The sequence below is a fragment of the Hydra vulgaris genome, chromosome 05, assembly GCF_038396675.1.
Source record: "Hydra vulgaris chromosome 05, alternate assembly HydraT2T_AEP".
NCBI lineage: Eukaryota > Metazoa > Cnidaria > Hydrozoa > Anthoathecata > Hydridae > Hydra > Hydra vulgaris.
In genome coordinates, this window is record NC_088924.1 from 39,733,398 (window position 1) to 39,757,425 (window position 24,028).

Below are 24,028 nucleotides of genomic sequence, written 5' to 3' on the forward strand. Positions count from 1 at the left end.
ACATTTCAACATTGTTTTAATTTTGTTTTTGATTGAAAAGGTTTTGTGGTAGTTTAGTAAATTGCGATTGTTTAAAAAAGTTATTGTTTATAAATATGAAAAGAGTAGAAAATAAAAAAAAATTAGTTTAAAGATTTCAAAAATCACAAGATTTATGCATTTAGTAGTAATTAGTTTACGATATCTAACAATGGCAGGTTTTCAAAAAACTAAAAATTTGAAGACCAGAAGCATTTCCAGATATTATTTGATAAGAATTATAATACAGAATATATAAATACCATTCCAATCTTAATACACAATAAAAGATATATTCACATATACATTATTTATACATAGATTTATATGTATTCATGTGCTATTGTGCATTGTATATATGTACTATAAATTTACTTTAATTTAGATCTTGGAAACACGCTGGTAGATCAGTAAATCTCATTACTCGAGATGGAATTGATGGTCCTGATGGTAAGGAATCTGAAAGTCTTTTTCAAATTCCTGGAACTGCTGAAATTGTGCCTTTGCCACCAGCACCTCTGCCAATTGGTAATCATATGTATATATATATATATATATATATATATATATATATATATATATATATATATATATATATATATATATATATATATATATATATATATATAAATTATTGTTATTTTTGTTGTTTTTATCATTATTATAATATTATAATATTATTATCATGATTTTAATACTAAATTCTTTTTATTTTAACGATGATGATAATATTTTTAAATGATAAAAAAACAAAATGATATAAATATAATTTTGTTTTTTTGGCTTTTTTTAAAAGCCAAAAAAACAAAATTATATTTATATAAATATTAGTGCTGCTAGTTTAAATAAATATTTTTCTTTAAAAACTAAATTATTTAAACACTATTAAACACTATTACTATTTTTAAGCATCTATTTAAGGAAAATCATAATACAAAATGTTTTTTAGTATTTGGTTGGGCCGCCTTTTGCATCAATTAATGCTTGTATCCTTCTTGGCAGACTTTGAATGCAATTCTTTACATTTGTTTTTAATTCCTGATCATAATACCAGGCATTATCTAGTGCCTCAATGAGATTTTTTTTGTTGGTTATAGTTTCATGACCAATCATCCGCATTGAAAGTTCCAAGGCGTTCTCTTTTGGATTTAAGTTGGGAGAATTGCCAGGCAATGGTAAAAAAGTAACATCTTTTGATTTTAAATATCTTGTCACTGATTTAGCTTTATGGCATTGGGCAGAATCATGCATAAAGATGCATTTAGATGGATCAGAAAACCAATTATATAACTGAGAAATTAATTTGGTAGCTAATACTTTTTTATATTTATCCAGGTTCATCATCCCTTTAACTATATAAAGAAGACCACTGCCATTACCACTTATAACTGACCACACAATCACTTATAGAGGGTGTTTTACTGTCTCCATAACACAGTCCGGGTTATATTTATCGTCTTTCCTTCGTCTAACAAAAGAAGACTTATCCATTAATATTTAAAATTGGGACTCATCTGAGAAACACACCTGAAAACAAATAAAAATAATAAAATAAATACTCATAAAAATGTTTTAATCAGTGATGCTGTTGCAATTAACAACTAAATAAGTATTTCTTTACATTTTCCCAATCTTCAGCAGACATATGTAGGTGTTGTTTTGCCCAAGTGAGACATTTTAACTTCATAGCTGGTGTAGGTTTAGGTTTCCTCGCAGGTCTGTAGCATTTAAACCCAGTTCTGCTATTCGACGTCTTGTAGTTCTGTAAGAAATCTTGATACCGGCTTCTTTTAGTAACTGCTTTTATACTTTTTCTTCGGCTTTTAACACAAATGTTACGAATTGCCTGTTCATCTCTTGGGGTAGTGATGCGTGGTCTACCACATTTTCCATTTCTGGCACTATTGTGCAAATATCAATTTTGCCACAAATATGTAAAAAAGCACATTTCGCATGTTTTTGCATATTCTAGCTTATCAATTCTAAAAATTGCCACAATTATTTATAAATGTTACAGCTTCATAAAAAAACATAGAAAACTATTATTGATACTAAAATCTCAAAGAACGTAAGAGTAGAAGCAAATTTATTCATTTAAAATTCATATTTAATTGCATTTTTTGTGAAAAGACAAACTGTAACTAATAATTTGGCCGCCACTGTATATTGTAAATGTTTAACTTGGTTCGAAATCTAACTAATGTATATATATATATATATAATATGTATATATATATATATATATATATATATATATATATATATATATATATATATATATATATATTATATATATATATATATATATATATATATATATATATATATATATATATATATATACATATTACATATATATATATATATATTTATATGCAAATTAGTAGAAAAACAATTATGAAATTATTGAGTCTTATTAATTAAATAATATTTAATTAATAAGACTCATTGTTTCTGATAAGTCCTTATTGATGAAACACTGTGTAAAATGTAAAAAACTTTGATAACTTTCTACTCATTTCAAAATACTAATAATCGCTCCACCCTTAGTATGCATATTTAAAATTTGTAATGTATTGAGAAAAATTAATTTTCCTTGAACAAAACATGTTTTGAACATATTTGGTTAGGAAATAACTTTTTAAAATTATGTGGCAGTCTAAAGATAAGTCACTAAGTGATGATCTTCGTTTTGAACAAAAATTAGGCAACAATGAAAATACTCTCTCGCTTTCTATTGAGGTTGGTTGTATGCAAGTTAAAGCATCAAGCAGCTTTTTTAAATTATTTGTAATATTTCCAGTATTCTCATACAATTGAAATTCTCTTTTGAGGTCTTTGTTAGAATCTTTAGTTATAAACTTTGATAGTTACTCTTTAACTAGGTCAATTGTTACTTCAGCTGTACTTCAATGAATTTTAACCAGCCCTAGATTCATAAATAACTTATTAAAATGAATATTGATATTCAAATATCACCGATTGTGTAGACTTGTCCATTTATCAAATGTTAGACTAAATTTTCCACTTTTTTCTTTATGTGATTTTATTTTAACAATAAATTCCTTTTTTGCTATAACACAATATTCATGAATTAGTTTCATCACATTGTTTTTATCTTTTGGAGGATGATATTGTTTTTCACTTAATGCTTGACGAATGAACTCACTTTTGCATATTATGTGAATTGAAAATACATCAACGGTTGCAAATCTGGCTACTATCTCTGCTAAGGACTGTTTCTTAGTAAAAATTGTGAGAGACTTACTTGTTTTTTGATTTAGGGATTGTCTCACAGTTACTTGAACCAGCCTTTTTTTTTTAATATATTCTGAATCACTCCCAACAAGACTGCAAGCAACCACTATTAAGTTGTGAATTACTAGAAAAAAAGAATAGAGTTATAGAGCAAGAAAACGGTTGACAGAAGACTTAAAAAGTTGAGGATTATATGAATGACGAAAACATGAAGATAGGAGAGAGTTCCAATGGGTTGAAGTGCGGGGAAAAAAACTAGATGAATAAAATGTTTTTAGCGCATGCAGGGGCAGATACAGTAAAAGTATGAGACTTTGCTGAATGACAAGTGATAAAGCGAGAAAATGAATTTTAGTTGTGAAAATTAGAAATAATAGCTCCTTTGAGCAGTGACCATGATAGTATTTGTAGAAAAGAGAAAGAGAAGAAACTTTACGACAATGGGAAAGAGGCTCAAGCTTAGCAGATAGAGTAGGTCCAACTAAGTTTACAATTTATTTTTGGACTTTGTCTAGAAAAAAAGAGCATAATTAGAAGAACCAGTCAGAATATGACAACAGTATTCAGAGGCGAATAAGAGATTTGTAGAGGTAAAGAATGGAATAGAGAGAAAATGGCGAGCATCATAAAGAGAAGCAATCTTAGCAGATGCTAATTTACCAATCAATTGAATATATGGTTTCCATGAAAGGTCAGTAGTAAATGATAATCCAAAAAGATGTTATAAAGAGGACTCAGTGAGAGGGTTGCCATTCATTAATATGAGAATGTCAATAGTGCTGCTATAGTTGCTTGCAGTAAAAACTGAGTTTTGTTGAAGTTAAAATTCACAAACCACTGTGAGCCCCAGTCTGTTACAGAAGTGATGGGCTGCCTGTTCTAAGTGATCAAAAAAAGAAGACTTTTTGTCAAGATAGGAGTATAAAGTTGATTCATCAGCAAAAAGAGCTTCTTTAGATGTAAGGGTGTCAGGAAGATCATAAATGTAGATAGTAAATAAAACAGGACCAAGGATAGAACCTTGAGGTACTCCAGAAATTACAGGAAATAAAGAAGAGTGTTGGGTTTTGAGGATGACTTTAGCGGTTAGAAAGAAATGATTTGACAATCTCAAAAACTTTTCCAAATTCCATATGAAACAAGCTTATGACGAAGACCAGCATGCCAAACTTTGCAGAGCGCCTTAGATATATCAATATATGTATATATATATATATATATATATATATATATATATATATATATATATATATATATATATATATATATATATATATATATATATATATATATATATATATATATATATATATATATATATATATAATATATATATATATATATATATATATATATATATATATATATATATATATATATATATATAGGATTAACTCTTACTTCCAATCTTTCTTGGAAACCATATATCAAATCGGTTGCAAAATTTTCTTGGAAACCATATATCAAATCGGTTGAGGATGACTTTAGCGGTTAGAAAGAAATGATTTGACAATCTCAAAAACTTTTCCAAATTCCATATGAAACAAGCTTATGACGAAGACCAGCATGCCAAACTTTGCAGAGCGCCTTAGATATATCAATATATATATATATATATATATATATATATATATATATATATATATATATATATATATATATATATATATATATATATATATATATATATATATATATATATATATATATATATATATATATATATATATATATATATATATATATATATAGGATTAACTCTTACTTCCAATCTTTCTTGGAAACCATATATCAAATCGGTTGCAAAATTTTCTTGGAAACCATATATCAAATCGGTTGAGGATGACTTTAGCGGTTAGAAAGAAATGATTTGACAATCTCAAAAACTTTTCCAAATTCCATATGAAACAAGCTTATGACGAAGACCAGCATGCCAAACTTTGCAGAGCGCCTTAGATATATCAATATATGTATATATATATATATATATATATATATATATATATATATATATATATATATATATATATATATATATATATATATATATATATATATATATATATATATATATATATATATATATAGGATTAACTCTTACTTCCAATCTTTCTTGGAAACCATATATCAAATCGGTTGCAAAATTAGCATCTGCTAAGGTTGCATCTCTTTATCGAGCTCGCCACTTTCTTACTCTGGATTCTATTCTCTACCTCTATAAATCTCAAATCCGGCCTTGTATGGAATACTGTTGCCATATCTGGGGCGGATCTTCTAATGATGCCCTTTCTCTTTTAGACAAGGTGCAAAAACGCATTGTAAACATAGTTGGACCTGCTCTTGCAGCCAACCTTCAACCATTATTACATCGTCGTAATGTTGCTTCTCTTTCTCTTTTCTACAAATACTATAATGGGCACTGCTCGAAAGAGCTAACGTCTCTTGTGCCATCTACTAAAATTCATTCTCGTGTTACTCGTCATTCAATTAAGTGTCATCCTTTTTCTGTGGCTGTTCCTAAGTGCTCCAAAAACGCTTATTCGTCTAGTTTTTTTCCTCGAACATCAGCTCTTTGGAATTCGCTTCCTTCATCTTGCTTTCCTGATTCATATAATTTGCAATCTTTTAAATCGTCCGTCAATCGTTATCTTGCTCTACAATCTTCATCTTTTCTCTTACAGTAACTTCCAACTTTAATTAGTGGCTGCTTGCAGCCTTGTTGGAAGCGAAGATGTTTAAAAAAAAAAAAAAAAAAAATATATATATATATAATATAAATTCATATAAAATCATATTATATAAGTATATATTCTAAACATTTTGGTGAAATTAAGTTTGAAATGTCTGTATATACAAATTTTTAATTATAAGTTATAAAAAATTTTAGTTATACGACCAGCACCTCTTATACAACCCTCTGGAATATTAAACTATCCTGATATCATTGTAAGTAATAATCTTGTCAAAACTGAAACTTTACCTGCAAATAATGTCAGACTAAAATCACTTGAAGATAGTGTTCAATCATTAATCAATAAAGTTGATAGTGGCGTGCTTGACCACTCTGGAATTGATGAAATAAATATATTGATTGATGTAATGAATACATTGAAGTCTAAAATAGACCTTTTGGATCAAAGTTTTGAACAAAATGGAGGTTTTTTTTTTATACTATACTTTTTGCATTTTTTAATTTATATTATGACTTTGTAAATGATTCTGTAGTTATTTTTTCTTGTTTTGTTAACTTCACTTATATTGATTTTATAAAAACATTCATTTGCTTTATAATTTTTTTAGGTGGTATTTTAGATGGTTCAATTAATGAAGCAAAGCAGCAACAAACCAATGAATATGCAGACTACACAAACAGTTTACTTATTTCAGAAATGAACAGATTTGAAACAGTTATTAGGATTCTTTCTAAAAAAATTGATGGTGAATAATTTATAGTTCTAAGTTTTAAAAAATTCTAAAATTTATATACCTATTTATTTAATTTACTTTTTTATGTTTATATTTATTTTTTCATAACTTGAAAGAAACTACTTTTTTTCAAATTTTTATTTGTTTATAGACTTACAGTTAGAAATTGAAAACAGACCAAATGAAAATGACACATCCACTTTGGTGAGAAAAATAACGTCATCCATTGCAAGTCTTCAAAATATGATTGTGAATATCTCTTCAAAGATTGATGGCAAAACAAATATAACAAAGGTTTTAAAGTTAGAAAAGTTCCAGGATACTGGGGGTCTTGTTTTACCTGTTAAAAATCTCAATGATTCAGTCTCATTTTTTGGTGTTAAACAAAATTCTTCAAACATTCAAAAAGTTAATTCCAAATTTGATACTCAAATTGGAAATGTGACAAAACAATTAAAAGATATCCGTTTGGAAGATTCATTTAGATTATTGGCAGCAAAAGTTCAAAGTCTAGAGGCAAACTTTTCTATTTTTCAAAAACAAGGAAAATCAAAAAATGTAAATCAAACTGAAAAAATAATTTTGGCTGACAAGCAAAAAAATCTAACAGAAAAAGCAACAGCCTTAAACAAAAACATTTCATTGCTTACAGATACTGCTAAAAAACTACATGAAATACCTCTTTTTATGTCTACTTCACCAAATTTAATTAGTTCCTCATTGGTTGTGCCTCAACAAACCAGGCAAACTGTTAATTCAAAATATTATCAACCTAATTTTGTTCGTAATCTTTTTGATGTTAAGTTGTTAAAATTATTAAAGAAGTTATTAAAAAGTCAAGCAGATTCTTTAAACAAAGTTAAAGTCATTACTACACCAAAGTTAAACAGTGCAAGCGCATCACAGCTAAACACTACTCCAGTATCACAGCTTGACACTCAAAGTAATTTAATAAAAAACACATCTTTAATGGAAGCAGATAAAAGTGAACTTCCATCAAGTTCATATTTATTTAATCAAGTTTATCCATTTGTGTCATCAAGCTTATATAATGATACTTTAAACCAGTTGATCTCTAGTCTTGCTCAACTAAAAACTGATCCAGTAATTAACATTTCTTCTACAAAGGTTTCAAATACTTTAGTAGGCCTAAAATTAGGGTTAAACATTTTAAAAACACTTTCTATGGCTGCACCGTCATGTTTAAATGTCTTATTACCAAGTTTAGCCACAGCTTCACCAGTAAAAATTAAGCAGCTAGTCAAGCAGTGGTCTCTATGTAGTAATGGTATTAGTGAAGTAAATACAAGATTGGATCCATTGGATTGTAAAGATTTGGTTCCTTCTTGTATTCATAGCTTTTTGAATAATTCAATAAAAATGGCTAACAAAGAAAGTCTTCAATTGCAAAACAAGTTTGAACATGATTGTAAAGATTTAAAAGAATGTAGTGACTATCATTTAACTTTGTTGAAGGTTATAAAACGAAATGTTGATCAATTTACAGAAACAGCTAATGAAAAGGGACAAGGAAGCATTCTAAATGCCTCAAACAGTTCAATAGATGGAGCTGAAAACAGTTCAATAGATGGATTAAAACCAATATCATTAGATCAAAATCATTCTGATAAATCCAAAAATGAGAGTATTGATTCACGATTTTTGGAAATAAATAATAAAAATGATTATTCTGTTTTCGGCAGTTCACTAACTCGTCAAAATTCTACAGAGAGTTTAATAGAAAGAATCAGTCGTATAAAGGAGGAATTAAAAAAACAGTTTACATCTCCTGAATCGTCCGGAGATGGAGAGCATTCTCAAAGTGGGAAAGAGAAAAGTTTTGTTATACGTCCAATAAGTTTATTTAAACAAGCAAATAGAACATTAGACATCTCATCTTTAAACTCATTAGGTATTGAAAGTCCATCAACAACAATACCTATAGCTTCAATTGGGCCTCTGAATTCTTTAAAATCTAGTGACACTTCCATTGATCAAAGTTCTTATGTAGATAGTTTGATTCGTGCTATTCCAAATCACAAAAATGAGACACTTTACTCTAAGGTTGTTTCAGAATCTCAAGATGTTCATGGACAAAAGTCAAAGTTACCAGGTTTGTATCTATATAAATGTTGTGTTATATATGTATATGTATACACACATAGTGTATACATATACATAAACAAGTATGTTACACAATAACTTATATTATGTAGTAACATATGCTTTACAATAATTGTGTGGATATAATAAAAATATATATATTGTATATGTAACTAATAGTTTTCCAGTTTTACATATTAAAAGATATTCTTTTATTTTAGATTTGCAATCACCTGATTTACATAATCTTTTAGTAGATGTATTAAACTCTAAGATTGGTATCAATACTATTTCTCCAAAAGTTGATGGTAATTGCTTTGTATTATAATACATATTGCTTTGTATGAATTAGTTTACAAAAAATAAATTAAATTAATTTATCAATGGCCACACTGACATCAAATGATACCTACTACACTGACATGTCAAGTAAACATGAAAAAATAAAAAATTTTGATTCCAATATCACTCATTTTTTACTAAAAATAAAAAAAATCATTTTCACAAGTTTTTTCACATATGTTTTTTATAAAACATATATGATTTTTAAAACTTTTATCTAATTTTGCTTTTATTGAGTACCAGGTTGACCTATTTTTGAAGAACTTTCTTTTATATATATATTAGAGACCCTTTAAATGTTCTCTAAAAATATTTTTTATTCAAAAAATTTTAAATCTAGTGTTATTTTATTATAAATAACACATTTATAACTCAGACAAGGCAATTATTAAAAAATTATTTTTAAGTTTATAAACTTCATTTTTATGCTGTTAGATGTAACATATTTATTTTTATATAATATAGTTAACATTTTATAAACTTTCATATAATTTTGCTACATTTGAGACCCAGCATGGAACACTTATGAAGAACTTTTTTTTTTAATAATATTAGGACCTTGTTATTATAATATTATAATATTAGGACCTTGTTCAAGGGTCTTGGGGAACCTCAACCATATTTTTTTCAAAAAATTTTTAAAACCAGTGTTTTTTATCATATAGAACACATTAAGGAAGTGGCGACATATATTTTTCTAAAATGTTGTTTTTTAAGACACCTTAATATATATAAATATATATATGTATATATATATATATATATATATATATATATATATATATATATATATATATATATATATATATATATATATATATATATATGTATATATATATATATATATATATATATATGTATATATATATATATATTAGGATGTGACAGCTACTCCAACTGTGTCGTATGATGCTGTTCATAATTTTGGTATTGTATTTAGGCATAAAAATAACATATAAATAGTTTTTTTTGAAAATTCATTCACAATTGAATAAGCACTGGCAAGTTTAAAATACTAAATTTAGCCAAAAAATCTTTTTTTCTCTTTGTGTTACAATCTAATACTATGGTGAGGCTCAAAAAAAGTGGGTTTCTTTTATTAAATTTGCTTTTACTAAATACAGCCATATAGAGTGCAAGATGATAGGAAAAAGTTTCTTTACTGGGTGTAACAAGGTAAAATATTCCCAAATAAAATCGTTTTCCAGGACTAGAAACCATAATTTCTCTTTTTGTGCACAAAATGGCTTTTGCTGGTTTGAAATCTGTTGTCTATGAGATTCTACTATTTAGATAACATTTTAACAGTGCTTTTCATTCTTAGCTTACACCTAGAAAGGCAAGTGCACACCTTCACACCATGCCCTGCTGTCTCATTTACCACCTTAAGTTTGTCGACAACCAATTTCATGTTTTAATAATCTTTCTTGTTAACCCAATCATGTGCTAGAATATGGAGGAATTTATAGGGCATACTAAAAATGCTTAAAAATTTAAATGAATCTAGGCCAATTAGGTCAACTAGAGAACCATATTCCATTGTATTATATTCATTTTCTAATCCTTTTATAATCATATTCTATTGTAGGAGAACAATAAAAATTCACATTACACATAAACTAGTAAACTTTAAAGAAGACTTAGTGCAACAAAAAATTTTTTTTTTTAAATAAGTTTTATAATAGCAATAAAATGGTTTCACCCACAATCCCAACATATTGGATAAAAATGATTTAAAAAAAATGAAAACTTTGCAAGGTCAGAGCTGCCACAAATTTTGCACAATCTTCATGAAACTTCACAGGGATGCTTCTTATATGCAACATTAAAATTATGAACAGCCATCTACGATAAAAATCAAATTTTCTTGGGGGCAGCCGTTACACCGTAATATATATATATTTTTTTAATTATATTATATTATATAATATATATATATATATATATATATATATATATATATATATATATATATATATATATATATATATATATATATATATATATATATATATATATATATATATATGTATATATATATATATATATACATATATATATATATATATATATATATATATATATATATATATATATATATATATACATATATATATATAATATATATATATATATACATATATATATATATATATATACATATATATATATATATATATACATATATATATATATATATATATATATATATATATATATATATATATATATATATATATATATATATATATATATAATTTTTAATTAAAAAAAAAAAAAAGAAAAAACCTTTTCAGATTATCTATTTGACATTTATCTTTTTAGTTTATTTTTAAAGGTTTAAATTGTACCACATTATTCATATAAATTAATGATTATTTAGTAAAAAATTTTATTATATATAACTCAAAATAAATTCTATTATAATAGTATATAAATATATATAATATATAGTATAATAATAACAACAAACAAAAACAATAATAATGTATATAAATAATATATAATATAATCATAACAAGATAGATATATAAATTAAGACAATTTTTAATCAATTATAATTAATTTAAGTTAAATACAAATTCAAAATAAAAAAAGTCAAGATATTAAATATAAAGAAATTATATAAAACTTAAAAAACAAAACACTGAAGGTATAACACCATTGAAAAATAGTGCAAAACCTGATAATTTTGTGATTTAGCTTTTGAATTTAAATTTTGTCAATGTATATATATATTATATAATATAATATAATATAATATAATATTATATATATATATATATATATATATATATATATATATATATATATATATATATATATATATATATATATATATATATATATATATATATGATTTCAGTATTAATAAGAAAACATCAAACAATATGAATTCTCTTAATACAAATAATAATTTATTTTGAGAAATTTTCACTGGGTTATGGATACCAGCATCATCAGCTCGTAAAATATTACAACATTTTTGAACGTTAAAAAACAGTTTAATAAAAAAAAAGTTTTTAATGAAAATGGGTACACCGAAAACCAACTAAAAAGTATTGCAAATCAAATTAGGAAAAAACGCTACGTAAAGAACAATAGAATTCAATCCGAAAACAATGCTTTCCCAACAGTATCATTATCGTGGATACCTTCACTATCACCAAAGTTAAGGAAAATATTTAGAAAAGTTGGCTATAGAGTAGTTTTTAAATCAAATCCTAATTTAAGAACAATATTAACATGTAAAAACAAATCTAGATTGCCCCTAAATAGCCAGCCTGGTACATACTTAGTTGAATGCAATTGCTCGAAAAAATATGTAGGAGAAACAAAATTACAAATTAAAACAAGAATTCAACAACACCAAAAAATTTAAATGATGGCAAACATCATCAGTCAGCAATTGCAACACATAGCAAGTTTTGCTCTGAAAAAATAAATTGGGAGAAAATTAAAACTCTTAAAGTTGAAACAAAAAAATTCGACCGTAAAGTACAAGAAGCACTCGAAATACAGAGGCACCAATGTTTCCCATCGAATGGCGGAATAAATCTTGATAATGGGCAATTTGTTAAAACTAAATTTTGGACTCCATTTTTTATATTCTTGCGTAACGAAAAAAGAAGCCATTCAACTGCTGACGTCAGTTAAAATTTTTTTTTATTAAACTGTTTTTTAACGTTCAAAAATGTTGTAATATTTTACGAGCTGATGATGCTGGTATCCATAACCCAGTGAAAATTTCTCAAAATAAATTATTATTTGTATTAAGAGAATTCATATTGTTTGATGTTTTCTTATTAATATATATATATATATATATATATATATATATATATATATATATATATATATATATATATATATATATATATATATTTATATATATATATATATATATATATATATATATATATATATATATATATATATATATATATATATATATATATATTTATATATACTTAACAATATCTGTTATGTTCACATTGATATATGTTAGTGCATTGGTGTGTTGCTACATATAACACATTTGTAATTTTGTTACAATTGTTTTATAAATCTTTTTAGATATTGCAAAACTTCCTGATATAAAATCGACTGCTGAAGATGCGCTTGCTAAATTCAAAGAAAATAAATACAAAAATCAGATAGAAGAGTTACAAAGGTACCTCAGTATTATTACTAAGCAAGATCTTAATGTGGTTCCAAAGCTAGATCTTTCCAAAAACATTGTTGCACCTGAAATGCATTTGCAAAATGTGGGTGAAAGAGTGCCTGGGCTTAGTAAGTCTTTTTTATTTTAATACAAAAAGTTTAAAGTTTGTTTTTCTTTAATAACTTAAAAAAATAAATTTCAATAATAAATATTTCTTTATAAATTATTATTTTTATTTCAAAAATATAAACAAGTTAATAATAACTTTTTCAGATAGTTTGATATTTATGTAATCAAGTTTAATTAGAAGAATTTTTGTTTCCATGGTTCCACATTTGTGTGGTTTGAAAGAATTTCCATAATGTCATATTCTTATTTAAGTATATATTATGAAAGAAATTTTTTACAATCTGATGCCCTTCCTGGCATCAACATGTTTTGCAGATGAGGAGTATTAATATTGTGATACTGCGGGAACTAAGAACTGTGATACTGTGTATACTAGGAAGATTTATGTTCTTCTCTGGTTTCCCTTACCATCTGGTTTTATATATGTTTTAAATATTATTATTTTAATTTTATATATATACATTAAGGTGTTTCAAAAAAAAGTCATGTCTGAAAAAAAAAAGAGCCCTAGTTTATCATCTGCCCAGACCATGATTTAGTACTTAGGATTTTTTTATTTTTTATTTTTGAAAATCCTAAGGGTCTCTCCATGGGGTAAAAGGGGTAATTTTTTAGCGTTTTATATCATTTTTAAAACAGTTTGGAGGAAGTCTTAACATTAAAATTTTTAATTTTTTTGTTTGTTTGTTTGTAAAGACCTATTTAATATAAATAAAATGGCCTCAATTCTCTAACAAAAAAAAAACTTCTAAAAACTGTTTTTAAAAATCCTTAGTTTAGGGTTTTTTGGATTTTATAAAACCCATAAATATTAAACTATATTTTTTGGAAATTCATATTAGTAGGTTTATTTTCGATTAAGTTTTCGATGCAGTACTATATTAAACTCACTTGTATTCAGCTACAGGGTTTATTCTAGGAAATAATAAAAAGAGAGGGCCTGGGAATGAATAATAAGGGAATGATTAAATATTTTTTGTAATGAAATATTCAAAACCAAGTGGTTTTTTCTGAAACTGAAAAAAAAAAAATTTTTAAAACTACAAAAAACTTCAAATCCAAAGTAAAATTTGTTTTAAATTGAAATACAGTAATCCTAGTAAATTTATGATCATCTTTATGACAGCTATCTATTAAAAACAGAGCAATTTTTCAAATTAAAAACAGATTAAAAGTTTGTTTAACAAAAAAATATAAAATAAAAAAGTAGATTTCTGCTAGCAGCATTTTCATAATCGATTTTTTTCTCGGCTTTTTCTGTTTTTCTTGTAATCATTTGTAAAGAGAAGGGTGTCCTGACTTTTCTCCTCAGAATATGCTCTGTTTATTAGGTCTTGAACTTATTATACAGCCCTCTCAGAGCAGTCATTAACAACATTAAGTCCAAAAATATGTTGCTCTAAATTCTAAAAAGATAAAAGATAAAAATCATTGAATTTTTAAAATTCTGATGGTGTTTTCATCCATTGAGCTTCTGCTTTTTCATGTCTAAGCATATCAAAAACTAGCCACAACTTGTCTGTTATTAATGGAGCAAAACTAGGAAGCTCATCTTTACTGAATTAGGACTTTTTAATATAGCTCGGTCCATTATTTTGTGTCCTAAAGGGAAATTTTCATTTGGACATCTTTGTAAACTATACAGTTTCTTGGCCATATCACCGCATTCCCTACATTCTTCATCTGTTAGGGCAAAAACTACCAAAATGGGATCCAAATACCAAGTATGTCTGAGAATAGAGCTCGCAACAGCTTGGGAGCCAAGTAAATTCCATTCCTCAAACCTTTTCATTTGCCAGTAAGCTTTCATATCCTAATAAATAGTATTAATAAACATTTTGAATCGTTTTAATCAATAACAAGCTTTCTAACCTCTCAATAAGATATTAAAAGACCATATACCTGTGCTGGTGCTAAAGAACTTAACTCTGCTTTTAGAAACCACTCTGTATAGAAAAGAGAAATGAACAAAACCTATTTTCTTCTTTCATTATTTCTTCTTTTTCTTTGTTAGTTAGGTTTGGGATTTCATTCATTAAAAGATACAATTTTAAATAGTATAAATCTTTTCCCATGAATCTTGAATGGTGAACTGGTCCCGGTAAATGAAGTTTAAACCTATTTGATGATAGAACCATTAAAGTAAGTTCAGTTAGCTCATGGTATTCTTTTCTAACATTTCCATCCTAATAAATTTTTAATATATTTTTAATTTATTACAATTGTTTCTTTTAGATATTTAGAATAAATAGACATAAACGATATCAAAATTATAATAGCACCTTTTGAAAGATCTTTAAATTGATCACATTAGTACAAAATTGAATAGCAGCTAATTTTTGAATATACATCCATGTTCCAGGTGGTATTATTATTCTTTTCAGCTCCTTAGTTTCAGTATCTATATACATTTCCAATTTTTTTTAGAAATTCAAATAGTTTGTTTTCTGGACCAGAAGTCTCGCTGCTAGGGTAAATCTTCCAAAAATGAGTTATGTTATATTATATTTTCCCATCAATCTTTACCAAAACTGCAATTCTATCTTTTTTTAATTGCTTTCCTTCCGTCAATTTTTTTACTATTTTTCCATCAAAGTGTATGGTCATTAGTGAGTCTGATGATACTACACTGTTTTTAATATATTCCCTTATTTCTGTTGCTCCGGCAGATATTATGTTCTCTGCAGCTCTATAAGATGTGGATTTAGAGCACTTGAAGTTTGCTACAGAACCACCAGCCATGACAATAACACTTCTAATCAAAGCTGTATGTTGGTGGGGTGTTATACCCTCTTCCACTGCTGTATGAGAGGTAGAGTGAAGTATATTTTTAGGAAGAAGAACAGAATTTTGAGTATTAGGAATCTCGTTAAAATCAATATCTGTTTCCTGGCCTAAATTGTTGCTAGTGTAACTAGAAGAACTTAGATAATCATTTTTATCTAACTCTGCAGATAGCTCTTTTTCTAAATTTATTTGCTTCTTTTATTTCTTCCTACTGAATACTCATATCTTTTATCTTTTCCTCCAAGACTTTCTTTCCTTTCCCTAAAGCTGGTCTTTTAAGAATATCTTCTACCTTGTCTTTCACTTTTCTCATTTTATCTTTTAATATTTCTTCAAATATAACATGAGGATGTTCTCCAATCCAAAATACTTTATTCATTTATTCTTCAAATAAATGTCTTTTTTTTACTTCAGCAAGATCTGTTCTTTTTCTTTTATCTTTTAATTTCACCCACTCCTTTAACAATTTCTCAACTTTATTCCTTTAAAAAATAATATTTGCTTGTATAAAGGAGTATGGATTAAACTGATTTAGAGTTCAATGATAAAACTTACCTTAACTTTTGTATTGTAAGCACTTTAAATCCACCATGTATCCAAGGATCCATTAGTTTAGATAGTATGCAGCAGTCAGACTTATCAACTGGGCAGTTAGGTATGAAAGAGAAACTTTTGTTTGGACAACCTACTAAGCACTTTACTTTTGCTTTACATTTTGATTTTCGTAAAAAAAGATAATATTGAATTACCTCTTTAGCAGTTGCAAATTTCTTTGCTGGAAGTTTTATGATAAATTTTTTAACTAAAAATATTTCATCCAATATATTACTTTTAACTTTTTTTTTCAGTACCATTTAAATAATTTTTTTATTTTTAATCTGAAAAACGAAGTTTTATATAACATATATTTCAATGAAACATATTATTTACTGAAAGGATTTAAAATTTTTTTAAAAAAAATATATAAATAAGTACAGCGTAAAAATATTTGTTTTTGTTATATATTTATGGATTTTGGTGTTTTTTAAAACAGTTTTTAAAATTTTTTTTTTTTTTTGAGAATAGAGCTTGTTTTATTTAGATTAACTAGGTCTTTACAAACAGAAATATGAAGAAAAAAATTGAAAATTTTAATGTTAAGACTTCCTCCAATCTCTTTTAAAAATGGTTCAAAACGCTATAAAAATTGCCCCTTTTACCCCCTGGAAGGACCCTTAGGATTTTCAAAAATAAAAAATAAAAAAAATCTCAAGTACTAAATCATGGTCTGGGCAGATGATAAGCTAGGGCTCTTTTTTTTTTTCAAACATGACTTTTTTTTGAAACACCCTAATATACATATATTTAATTTTTTTGATTTTTGATGCTTTTTACCTCCCCAAGGCCAAGAGGACTACACTTAAGTTAAGGAGGTTACTATATTGTGGTTACAATCCTCTCTCAACTCTTTAACTCCAAATCACAATGATATAAGTTTAAATATATATAAAGATTAGATTTGAACACTTTTAAGGAATTCTTTTTATAATAGTGTAAGCATTAGGATGTCCCAAAAATACATCTTTTTTTTGGTTACAAAAGGTTCAAAACATATCCTGGTAACCTTGATATAAATATCCTGGTAACCTGGTTATATAACTTAAGTAATGAAAACGCTTAATTTTAGATTCCCATTGATGGTAGATTTCCATTTTTCATTGATAATAGATTTCCATTTTTCATAGATGTAGATTTCCATTTTTCTTCAAAATGTCTGATTTTTAAATTATTAAACATAATCTGAAGGAAATTTTTTTTTTCAAAATGTCTTTCACTTGATTTAAATTTTAAAAAATGTTTACAATTTATCTAAATTATTTTCTAGTCTACACTTTTTCTATTATCTTTAACAACCATTTTGTTGCTGCATTGTCAATTGTCAGGAAATCTTGAACTACATAAGAACTTTCAAAACATTTATGAACTAAATATTTGAAAAAATTTTTTTGAAAAACTTGAAGCTGGGATAAGGATCTACAAATCTTCACTCCAAAACAATTTATCTTATATATTAGGATCGATTGTGAAAAAGTCTATACTAGCTGTTTTTCCCAACAATCTCATATAAATGAGTGTTCTTGTCACTTCTCTTATCAGTTAGTTGAAGCACCAATAAATAAATCTCATCTGTCATAAATCTAGTTTCATGACAATCAGGGGATTGATGGAGGAAGAAATTTGGTACTTAATTACCTAGATAGAAAAAACTGAGTTCACAAAATCTTATGTAGTCTGTTCTTACCATGGTAAAATTTTTTTGATCAATGGCTTTTCTTAGTCTTTTTTACAACTTCCTTAGCAATTCGAAGTTTGAAAGAATTGTTTTCTAAAATGTTGCAATTAAATCTGTCTAATAAGTTAATAACTTCATAACATACTTGAAAATTTTCAAGACAATATTTTAATATTTCCAATCAGTCGTTTTTTAGTTTTAGCTTTTCCTGTAAGTACAAAATGTCTCACATATATGTGCTGACAATATAAAAGCTATATAATAACCCAACAACATACAAGTTGAATTCCTCCATGTTTTTGTTCACCAGAATCCAACTTATTACTCTAATGCTCACCAGAATTCAACTTTGTTTAACCATTACTTTATGTTCACCAGAATTCAACTTATTACTCTAAACACTGGTGCAATTCATTGCGCCAGTGTTTGCACCAGTGTTTGGAGCAGTTGTATTAGTTGTATGCAAACAGGAATATTATTATTTTCAATTTCAAAATCTCTCAGTACCTTTTTTTATTTGTTTTTCCCATCTTTGACTTTTGATAAATTTTTGTGGAACACTCAAAATATCATTTTAATCATCATCAGGACATCATGACATAGATGTGTCATGATGTCCATCATTGTCATGACATCATTTTCGGAGCACTCTTAGCAGAGAAATCTTTTTCGTTTTAACAAGATCCCATTCATTACATTCATTCATTACACATCTTGCTATCAAAGTAAAAAACGAGTTTCTTACATATTAAAACATTTTCGTGGCTTTTTCTAATTTCTTTACCTTTGTTTTGTTAAGAAATGTCTTTCTGTGGGTTTTTCTCTTTTCCTCATTTTGACAAAAAATGTTTTCTGAATTATACTCATAAGAATAACTGAAAAACACCTTCAGACACCTTCAGCTGCATGACCCTTGACACTAAGAAGAAATCTTGTAGTCACTTCACTTGCCACTTTTATTAGTTTGCAGCTCAACATATTTTTTTTTAATGGTAATGGTACAAATGGTTTTTTATTTTCATCAGTGGATACATTAAAAAGCAATCATTAGATGAATTTGAATGAAAAAATTTTTTGTCCATTTCAGATCAGAAAAATAATGATTTTTAAATAAATTTTGAACCTCTGTTTCAAGTTTTTTGTGTCAGACTCGTTCCTACATTCAATTTTCTTTTGGTAAATCAACATATTCTGTTATAGCCATTTTTGACTTAAGTGTATTAAGAAATCTTGCAGTTCTGTTGTGTCTGTTTTGATTTTCATTACAACATTTTTGCAATCTATATCAAAAAGTTCATTTGAAGTTTTTAGTCATTTTCAAGAATTCTTCTCATTAAAAGAAAGATTTTTGTTTAGATCATTAAAAGAAAGATTTTTATTTAATTCAATAAAAGAAAGATTTTCGTTTAATTCATTAAAAGAAAGATTTTTGTTTAATTAATTAAAAGAAAGATTTTTGTTTAATTCATATTTAATGATTTGTTTATTGTTTATTTCCATATTGCTATTTATTTAATTATCTAGTCAGGGCTCAACATCAAACATCTAAAATCTAAACTTTAAAAAGCCATAGTTTTTATTGTTATATTACTTTAACATTTAGAAATTAAAATTAAAATTTTTAATTTAAAATTGTTTTAATAGTATTAAATTAAAAATGTTTTACATATTAAACAAATGTATTAGGGTGTTCAAAAAATCACTCAAGGTGGTATTCTCTGTTATATTTTATATATTCTCTGTAATAGTATTAAAAAATCATACTTGTATATTATAAATTCAAAAGAAATAAGTAAGAGGGAGGTGAAAATCTTCAATTTATGTAAAAGACCAAACTTTAAAATCCATAAATGTCTGTTTTTACATTTAACACTTCTAAGGTTCTTTAAACCCTTTTATTTGGTAAATTGCTAATTTTTATATAACTTATAATTTTTATAAACCGGTGTTTATTTCTAACCCAAGTGATTTTTCAAGACAAATCTGTGTAATATTGCAGTAGTGAAGACATGCATTCATTTTTTAGAGTTATTATTGATAAAACATTGTGTAAAATAAAAAAATTATTTCAAAAAGTGATTACTATTAACTTATAAATGTAGATAAATTTATATATATATATATATATATAAATATATGTAAATATATATATATATAAATATATATATATATATATATATATATATATATATATATATATATATATTATGGCTTGCATGCGATTAAAATTTTTAATCGCAATAAATCGCGCGATTAAATTTTTTAATCATAATTAATCGCACGAATAATCGAACACTATAATTTAAATAGATAAAAGAAACAAACAGGAAAAGTTTTTAAAATCATTTGATCTATTTACATGCAAATGATAAAACATCATAAAAAAGTTCTAATTATAGTTTATACTGTTTCTAATACAACAAATAAAAATAAAATATTTGAAAAACTTGAAATAAAAAATTTCTTAAAGCCAGTCTTTTAAACATAATAACATGTTCAATGAATCTGGCAGCAGAGATGATCTGTGCTTGTCTGCAATAAATCCAGCAGTTGAAAACAGTCTTTCGCATGGAACTGTAGTCGCTGGAACTGACAAATATTTCTTCGCAATTGTTGCTAATCGAGGATATGAACCTTGATGTAGCTTCCACCACTGAAGAGGATCTGAATCCATTTTGGCGCAGGGTTCTTTTCGATACCGACTCACTTCATCTTCACTTGGGAAATCAACTTCATCCAGATCTGGTAGATTGAATACCATTTTAAGATTTTTTGCTGATGCCTGTTGCAAAATAATTATTCAAATATTACCATATAGATAATATTTAACTATTTCAATTAATACTATAGTACTCATAGAATTTATCTATAAAAAAGGTTATTTTGATAAATGCAATTTTGAATCCATTATTATGCCATTAGATTTATTCAATTAAAAAAACCCATCAAATTTATTACTACAAAATGCTCACCTCTTTTGGTTCTTGTTCTATTGATACTGGTCTGAGGTCTGGAAAAAACCCATCAAATTTATTACTACAAAAATGTCTGAGGTCTGGAAAAAACCCATCAAATTTATTACTACAAAATGCTCACCTCTTTTGGTTCTTGTTCTATTGATACTGGTCTGAGGTCTGGAACAGATTCAAGAAGCTTCGATAATCTCTGCCAGACATTTGATCTTTCATTTGAAGCTATAAACGATAAATTTTTAAATCTTGAATCTAATGCTGACGAGATTTGCAACCAACTATCATTCGAAAAATCATTAAATCTGCGCTCCATTTCATTTACAAATTTTTCTTTAAATAGCGCGATGTAACGAGGATCATCATCTTGAATAATCATTTCACATGATAAGTGGCATATAATTGGTAAAACCACTGAACTAGATACGTATTTATTACCACCTAACAATTCAGAAGCCACTTTGCATGGTTGCAAAACATCAGCAATTTTTTCCATTTTTTCCCACTCTCTTTCTGTCAAAGTCTGAAAGTGATGGTTTTGCTCATCAAGTGTTACTGTGATGGCTTTTTTATGTTTCAACATACGTCTCAGCATATCATACATGCTATTCCACCTTGTAACAACATCCTGAATTAGATTTTCTTGTGGCAGGTCGAGGTCAATCTGACTTTCATGTAATTCCATATTATTTGCTGGACTATGTTTAAAATGTCCAACAATTCTGTGACATTTAGCTAGTGTTATGTCAAATGCAGTCTCCTCAATGGCAGATTTTATAATTAGCTGAACGGTATGTGCGAAACATGGAAGATGTTTGAAGGGAAAACTTGATACAGCCTTTACAATGTTTCTACCGTTATCAGTACCAATAGAAAATATTTTTTCAAATAATCCCCATTCATCTGCAATATTTCTGATGTGGGTTGAAACATTGTCACTTGTGTGTCGGTCCAATGTTTGATGAACACCTAAGGCAAATGAGTTCAACATCCAGTTGTTATCTATTAAATGACATGTTAAACCAAGATAACTGACATTACCCATTGAAGACTAATGATCACAGGTAATTGCTATACTAGTAACCATGTTTATAAGGTCTATTTTTTTTTTCTTCTCATCTTCATAGAGTGTTTGCATTTTTATTTTAATTGTGTTTTGACAGGGAAGATTGTAACTGTAGTCGGACGTTGCTGTTCGAATGACATTCGTCAAACCTGGATCTGTAACAATGTTGAGTGGTCGACAGCTACTTGCAACCCAGCAAACAATGGCTTCTGTAATTTCCTTTGATTTATTTGCAGAAATTTGTTTATTTACGCCCTTTTGTGATTTAATACTGTCCTCAATTGTAAGTTGTTTTGACGAACTCGCGATTTTGCTTTGATTTTTACTAGTAGTTGCGAAGAACACGTGTTTACTGTTCAAATGATACTGAAGCGTTGTAAGACTTCGGTGATATGCAAATTCTTTGGAACAATATTTACAGATAACCAATTTTTTTGACTTGTCTTTAAAAATAAAGGCTCCGTTGAGGATAGATTGATTGCCGTTTGAACCCATAATTTAAATTATTAACAAATAAAGTTCATCAGGATAAGATATTAAAAATTTGGAAATTTAATAAATTTATTGACAAAACAACAACGCGATCAAAACAATTTTGAAAACAAAAAGTATAAGGTAAGAGAGACATAATTGAGACAAATAAAACAAAATGGCATCATCACAGGAGTAAACATTGATTAGAAATAAGAAAGTGGTATAGAAATTTCTTTATTGCTCAATAATTATTTTTTGATGCTAACCAAAATTAGCATTGCCAAAAAAATTTATGATCTAATCTAATTGCCAAAAAAATTTATGAGTTAGAAAATTTGATCTGCGTTAATTTTTTTAACTTGCGTTAAATTATTAGCGCTTTAATGCGTTTTTAACGCGTTAACTTTGCAAGCCCTAATATATATATATATATATATATATATATATATATATATATATATATATATATACAAACATCTTTGTGTATTTAGTATTACATAAGATGTCATTGATGATATCATTCGAAATTGGGCAGTTCACTAGTGGGTCGAAGGTTCCCTCTTAAAACTGGTAATACAGAGAAAAAAAACTTCTAAAACTTGTGAAAAGGCCCCTAAATTTGCTGGACTCCCTCCTTATTGTGAGTGTGGAGTAGCCTAGTCATGGCACTGTTCCTGGGGCATAAAAGCGTATATCAACTGAGTGTTAGTGTAGGTATTATCTGATCTATTAAGTTCATTGATCTAAATATGCAAAGATAACAATGTACATAATACGTATATCCTTATCCTTATTTAGATCAGTATGGTATTTAGGTATGCAAAGATAATTAAAAAGAAGTTTTTTTTGCCAAATGTTCTTCATATTTAGATAATACCAACCTAAACCCCTGATATATCTATGTATGTGTGTATGTATACATATATATATATATATAAACATATGATAAATATATATATATATATATATATATATATTTATATTTATATTTATATCTAGTATCAATTATTACTTTAAGA

At 26.6% G+C, this 24,028-nt stretch overlaps 2 protein-coding genes across 2 annotated transcripts in view; one reads left to right on the forward strand and one right to left on the reverse strand.

The window, feature by feature from the left end:
- The window catches only part of LOC101235879 (uncharacterized), a 77,066-nt gene that overhangs the window by 25,101 nt on the left and 27,937 nt on the right, over window positions 1-24,028 (forward strand). The window contains exons 4-9 of the mRNA XM_065798170.1: window positions 404-546; window positions 6,164-6,433; window positions 6,577-6,714; window positions 6,854-8,815; window positions 9,027-9,113; window positions 13,225-13,440. Coding sequence (XP_065654242.1) covers window positions 404-546; window positions 6,164-6,433; window positions 6,577-6,714; window positions 6,854-8,815; window positions 9,027-9,113; window positions 13,225-13,440 — 2,816 coding nt within the window. The remainder of the gene's footprint in view (window positions 1-403; window positions 547-6,163; window positions 6,434-6,576; window positions 6,715-6,853; window positions 8,816-9,026; window positions 9,114-13,224; window positions 13,441-24,028) is intronic.
- Window positions 20,839-23,140, reverse strand: LOC136080049 (E3 SUMO-protein ligase ZBED1-like). Its single transcript, XM_065796676.1, has 2 exons — window positions 21,597-23,140; window positions 20,839-21,282 (listed from the first exon to the last, which is right to left on the reverse strand). The coding sequence occupies exons 1-2, from the start codon at window positions 22,512-22,514 to the stop codon at window positions 20,965-20,967; spliced, it is 1,236 nt and encodes a 411-aa protein (XP_065652748.1). The 5' UTR covers window positions 22,515-23,140; the 3' UTR covers window positions 20,839-20,964.

Excerpts from the sequence above, each read along its gene's own strand:
- LOC136080049 (XM_065796676.1), bottom strand. The coding sequence starts at position 22,514 with ATGGGTAATGTCAGTTATCTTGGTTTAACATGTCATTTAATAGATAAC. Across the intron at positions 21,283-21,596 it reads TAGAACAAGAACCAAAAGAG|GCATCAGCAAAAAATCTTAA; the intron begins GTGAGCATTTTG and ends ATTTTGCAACAG.